At 36.5% G+C, this 6,323-nt stretch overlaps 1 protein-coding gene across 1 annotated transcript; it reads left to right on the top strand.

Annotated features, from left to right (window-relative positions):
• The first annotated feature begins 156 nt into the window (after positions 1–156).
• On the top strand, positions 157–4,403 carry LOC306850500 (dnaJ homolog subfamily C member 27). Its single transcript, XM_079386159.1, has 7 exons — positions 157–540; positions 874–956; positions 1,239–1,308; positions 1,641–1,805; positions 1,890–2,012; positions 2,106–2,266; positions 4,113–4,403. The coding sequence occupies exons 1-7, from the start codon at positions 454–456 to the stop codon at positions 4,243–4,245; spliced, it is 822 nt and encodes a 273-aa protein (XP_079242285.1). The 5' UTR covers positions 157–453; the 3' UTR covers positions 4,246–4,403.
• The last annotated feature ends 1,920 nt before the right edge of the window (positions 4,404–6,323 follow it).

The following is a 6,323-nucleotide window of genomic DNA, read 5'->3' as shown; positions in this document are numbered from 1 at the left end:
TACCCTGATATTTTGATTATACAGATTATGCTTATTTCTCATAATTGCCGTTAACTTTTTTAATGAAATATGTCATTTAAAATGCTGTTTTAAAACCACGTGTTTATATTTTTATATGTGTGGCACAAAGCTTTGTTGAATCTGTCGTTTTTAATCGTGGAAGCAAATAGTCGTTGCTAGGGCAGCTAGCCCGTTAGCATGTCGAGTTTAAATAATTCTACCTTCTAAATTATAACAGTTATGCGGTTTTTGTGGGCGGAAAAACATGCGTGAAATGTACTTTCGGTTTATGGAAAAATGTTGTCCATAATATTCCGTGACACACTGGCTCTCTGTTAGCCACATAGCCAGCTGCTACTCTCTGTGTTCACGGACCGACTCGGACATAGTCGTACGTGAAATCTAGATATATCTCATCTCCTCCTTTGGACGTGGTTTGGGAATAAGTGCAATATGGACACGAATGTTCAGAAGAGGCGAGAAAACAAGAAGTCGTTGCGGGTTAAGGTCATTAGTCTGGGAAATGCAGAGGTGGGGAAGGTAAGAATGGACTGTTTTGAAACGTACAACCATCAAACAAGAGATCAGGTGGTTCTTATAATGTGTTAATTAAACGTATATGTTTGAACATATAAGTAGTTTGATGTTTACTCAATTTTGTCTCTGGGAAGTAACTGCTTTTCCCTTATAATTACATGTATTTTTATGTAGTTAATATGATATATTCGTTGCTAGTAATCTGTTTTTGTTTCATTTAGGAGCTCTGTTCATTCAGTATGATTTTGTTTTCGTTATCCTGCATAGGTATAGTAGCATACTAGGTTACATATGTAGTACATGTGTAGTATTTCATAATATTTCTGTTTGTTTCAGAGCTGTATTATTAAACGATACTGTGAGAAGCGGTTTGTGCCCAAGTATCTTGCTACTATTGGGATAGATTATGGTGTAACCAAGTAAGTGGTGTGGGTTGACAAATAAATTGTTTCTGTCATTGTTTTCTTAAATAATAAACAGCTATTTGTATCCTGTCTTGTTCTACTGGCTTAAAAATGATCATTTAGTTGTATTGTTATTTATTCATCAATACAATGTGTACCATTTTGCAATGATGCTAAATAGTAAATATTAGTGGTTAGTTATTGTTGCACTTGTGCATGCTCTTTGATGCACTTATGCCCATTAAAGCACAATTACTGTGAACTGTAAATGAAATAGTTTTTTCCCCCCATCTCCAGGGTCCAAGTTCGAGACAGGGAGATCAAAGTAAACATTTTTGATATGGCTGGACACCCTTTCTTTTATGAGGTATTGCTTGATTTATCATGCACTTGATTAAGTGTGTGTTTAAAAGTAATATTAAAATAATGTGTAATTATTTCTCTCATTTTTCTGTCTCTTTTTATTACAACATTTGTAGTGGAGAATTGTTTTCGTTATTGCTCTATGCATACATCTATCTAACCACAGAGTGGTAGTATTGAGTTTCTGTCCATGTAATGTCCTCCCTGAAGAACCTGATGGCATCAGCATTTAACATTTTTCTTGTTGTCATGTATTTGTCCATTGAAATTGATCACAGGCTTGTGGTGGCTATGAGAATCTGTTGTTGGAGGGAACTGATGCTGTGTGTTTTACAGGTCCGCAATGAGTTTTATAAGGACTCTCAGGGGGTGATTCTAGTCTATGATGTTGGTCTGAGGGAGAGTTTTGATGCTCTGGACAGCTGGCTCACAGAGATGAAACAGGAAATGGGCTCACAGGCCAACATGGAGAACATCATCTTCATTGTGTGTGCCAACAAGGTACCACAAGTGTTTAAATATTTATTATGATATCCGATTTATATGTGAGAGACTGTTATAAAGTGTGGTCTCTGACCCATAAAGGTTGACCTGACAAAAAGGCGGGTTGTGGATGAGAGTGAGGGGAGACTTTGGGCCGAGAGCAGAGGATTTCATTACTTTGAAACTTCTGCTCAGAGTGGTGAAGGCATCAATGAAATGTTTCAGGTATGTACTCACATACAGCTCTTTTCATCTACCCTGCTGTTCTGTTTTTTAAAGAATGACTGTTCTTTATTTATTATGTGTCCACCTCCACAGGCCTTTTTCTCATCCATAACTGACATGTGTGAAAATGGAGGGAAAAGACCCACTCCAGAGGTCAATGTAGGTTTTACTAAAGAGCAGGCTGACACCATCCGACGCATCCGCAGCAGCAAAGACAGCTGGGATATGCTGGGGGTTAAACCTGGGGCCACAAGGTAAATTGTATGCTAAATATCTCTGCTAGTGCTGCTGAGCCTATCTAATATGAGATATATCATACTCTGGATGAATGGCTATTTAGATATTGCCTATTGCTCTGTATAATGGGCTCTGGTGCACAGCATCAGGTTAACGAACTAAAATGTTTTAAAATGTTCAGTTACACTTTATTTTAAGGTGTCCTTGTTACAGTGTAATAATACATTTAAATACTGAGTAATATGAATTAACTACATGCACTTACTATATGATTAGGGTTAGGATTAGGGTTTGGTTTAGGGTTACTTGCATGTAATTATGCATAATTTGCATTATTGCATAATACATGTAAAATGTATAACAAGGACACCTTAAAATAAAATGTTACCAAATGTTTTTGAAAGAGGCTTCTTATGCTTAAGGCTGCATTTATTTAATCAAAAATAGTCAAAAACATTAATATTGAGAAATATTATTACAATTTAATATAGCTTTTTTTTCTTGTATAATGTTTTAAAATGTAATCAATTCCTGTGTTGGCAAAGCAGCCATTATAATCCTTTAGAAATTATTCCAATATGCTTTTTTTTGAAGCTCAAGAAACATTTCTTACTATTTTTGATGTTGAAAACAGTTGTGCTTCTTAATACTTATGTAGAAACTTATTTATTCTTTGGTGAATATTATGTTTAGAAGAGCAGCACTTATTTTACATCTTTTCTAGCATTATAAATGTCTCTGCTGTCACATTTGATTTAACGCATCCTTGCTAAATAAAAGTATTCATTTATTTATTTTTTTAATCTTACTGACCCCAAACTTTTAAACAGTAGTGTATGTAGTGTATATATGAATTTGCCTGATGCAGTGTATCAAATGCATTTTTGTTAATGCCTGACACCAATGGTTTGGAAATGTTATACAACTGATTTATTGTATAATATCTTTATTTTTTGTAATATAAAAATAATTTAAAATTCTAAATTTATTTAATGGTGAAAAATTAGATTTGCTATATTATATGGACCACTGGACTTTGTTCTTTATAGTTTTTTTAACCAGCCACAAACAGCTGTGTTGTTTGTAATAACTGTGTACTCCAGACTTTATGCTGTCAAAAATCAAGATTGCAGCACTAATCAGCCAAATATAGAAACGTTTTCAGGCAATCATTTAAAAATATCAGATATCACTAGTGCAAGCCCTGTTGGCGTTGTATTTGGATTAGGATGTTGAATTGGCTCTGTTTTCTTAAACCCCACTTAACCTCTCTGAAGTTATAAGAGTCAATTGATGTTAATAAGTTAGTGTGTTCCCATCTTTGTTTAACACATACACAATGCCCACCAGTGACATCATTTGTTTTATGTTGCTTCAATAACCATTTAGAAAACCAAAGTTAGTATTTACTCCCCTGTTCTCTGGAATATTTAGTCGAATGCCAGATGCTTAAAAGCAAGCAACAAATAGGTGATTCCATTTGATACCGTTCTTTCTCATTGAATTATATAATGTCAGTATTTTTGATTGGTGTGTTAGCTTGGCTGGTTTAATCATGTGGGTCAGATCATTAGAGAATGCCTTCAATCCAATTACCTCCCTAAATTCTCTCCTTCCAGCTTAATCAGCCTCTTTGAGATTTCCCCAACACCCTGAGAAACCAATCATGAGCTTGTATTGTATCATTTCTCATTCCCAGCCAATCACAAGCCCTGTACGGGGCCAAGCCTGTCTTCATTAGCTGATTCTTCACGGTGACCCCTCTTTAGTGGGACCACAGTGGTTTGCCATATCAGCATTTTAAAGGCCTGTTTGATGTGTGTAAACTGAGACTAATAGGTTTTTCTCATTTTCTGCTTGCAGAGAGGAAGTCAACAAGGCATACAGGAAGTTGGCTGTCCTGTTGCACCCGGACAAGTGTGTGGCCCCAGGCAGTGAAGATGCCTTTAAAGCAGTGGTTAACGCTCGCACATCCCTGCTCAAGAATATCAAGTAGGAGCCCACACACAAGTGCATCTCGCATGGTTTCCATTACAAACACACCCTCCACATCATGTCTGAGATTTGCCATAAAACAGATTGTTTTCATCTTCATTGTGCCATCTGAATATTAGTCTTCTTTTTATTTTAAATGAACATTCTTTTTGTTTGTTTTCGATTGCTTGCTGTGGTGTTTTGTTTGTTGAATTTGTATTGATTATATATTTATTTATTATTTTGATTCTTAAATGTGCATTAAACACAGTTGTCAGGGCGCAGTTTAAATATGCTATCAGAATGTTTGAAGTAACATTGTAGCACCGCAAAAGTGTTTTCTTTTTCACCTCAAGATTTAATCAAAAACCAACAAATGACTCTGTAAGGCCGAAACTTAACCATGTTCCCTTGTTTTAAGTTGATCAGCTTCACATTGCCATTAGTTGGAGTTGGAGAATTACCTCGCATTTGCAGAGTTCCCTTCTCAGTGAAGATTACGCTTAAGACACATGGAGAAGCCTCTGGACTCCAGCAAAGACTTAGTAACAGCTGTGTTTGACACAGTCACCACAGCTGTCCTGTTTATAATGTAATATACATGTTGATGTGAAAAGTTGTAGTGGGGAAAGAACAACAATGCTGTAAAGTGCGTATTTGTCAGGCCTCAGCCCAGATCATCTTAGAGCATGAGGATGACGTTGATAGACCCTTACTTTTCCCAGTCTGTCCTGTGACTGTTGTGCTGCACTGTTCCCATAGACGTACAGGTGAAAGAGCACTTATTTACCAACTGATTTGTGACTCAGACTAAGCATTCTAATGCTGTTGTTTAATCCCGACGAACCTCACAGGGACGCCATGACCTACATGGATGATTCACAGTTTTACCTCTGCTTCACCTTAGCTCACTCCAAAGAGGAGGAAAAGCATGAGTAGAAAATGTAACTTGTCCAATACCTTTGCATCAGTGCAATATAACAGCGCATTTTTGTCAAAAAAATACATACATAAGTTGTTTTTATCTAAGTCTACTCAGATTTAACACTAGATTCTACTCTCTAGAATGTCACGTCTTTTGAAGAGAATCAAATTTTATAAATCAACCTGTTCAATAAATATTGTATGTGTCATGCACATGCAATTTGTTAATTTCACTGATGTTAGGTATTTATGGATGGTCAATTACAAAAACTATTCTAAAGTTTGGAGTAAGTAAGATTTTTTTTTTACAGGAAAATAATGCTTTTATTCAGCAAGGTTGCGTTAAAGAGGTCATCGGATGCGACATGCACTTTTACAAGTAGTTTGAACTGAAATGTGTGTTGGCAGTGTGTGTACACAACCCCCTTATAATGATAAAGATCCACCCAGTAGTTTTTTTTAATCTTGTTAAATCATTTCCCCTTTCTCATATCAAGCCATTCTCAGATGTCTGTCTATGTGATGTCACACAGACCCAGGCCCCTCCCACGATTGTTGAGTGAGCTGTCATCAGTCAGCCATTGTTTCATCGCCAGAGCAGATGTAGACAAGAATGTCTCCTTAGCGATTGAGGTGTTTTGTTGTTGGATGTTATAATGAACATAGCAGTCGTCATTTACTCCTGATATCTGAGCCGCTGAAGACGCAGAGGATTACATTTGTTTCTGAAGTGAATGAGCCCCCGATCTACCTAAATGCGTCTATCTTCGTGCGAATCATTCATGATCCAGCTGCTTCACCTCCAGAAGAAGTGAGTCTAAAGTTTACCGTCCCTCAGAGAGCGTCTCGGAAGAGAGGGGCGGGGTGAGCAGAGCTCATTTGCATTTAAAGCGACATGCAATAAACTGGCTTGCTGTTGACAGAGCTGTTTTTGACAGGGTAATGACGGTGTTGTTTTACACTACCATTGAGAAATTTTAACCAAACTATGTTACAGACTTTTCATTAAGACCCTAAAGAGTCGTATAAACTTGTGGAAAATGGGCATCCAATGACCCCTTTAAATTGATCAAAAGTGCAAAGACAATTACATTGTTACAAATTATTTTTGTTTCAAATAAATGCTGTTCTTTTGAACTTTTTTTTTTTTTTTTTTTAAGAATCCTAAAAAATATG

Source organism: Barbus barbus (assembly GCF_936440315.1).
Source record: "Barbus barbus genome assembly, chromosome: 30".
Classification (NCBI taxonomy): domain Eukaryota; kingdom Metazoa; phylum Chordata; class Actinopteri; order Cypriniformes; family Cyprinidae; genus Barbus; species Barbus barbus.
This window is presented reverse-complemented; position numbering and strand designations above follow the sequence as displayed.

Excerpts from the sequence above, each read along its gene's own strand:
- LOC306850500 (XM_079386159.1), top strand. The coding sequence starts at position 454 with ATGGACACGAATGTTCAGAAGAGGCGAGAAAACAAGAAGTCGTTGCGG. Across the intron at positions 957-1,238 it reads ATAGATTATGGTGTAACCAA|GGTCCAAGTTCGAGACAGGG; the intron begins GTAAGTGGTGTG and ends CCCCATCTCCAG. Across the intron at positions 1,806-1,889 it reads TCATTGTGTGTGCCAACAAG|GTTGACCTGACAAAAAGGCG; the intron begins GTACCACAAGTG and ends TGACCCATAAAG.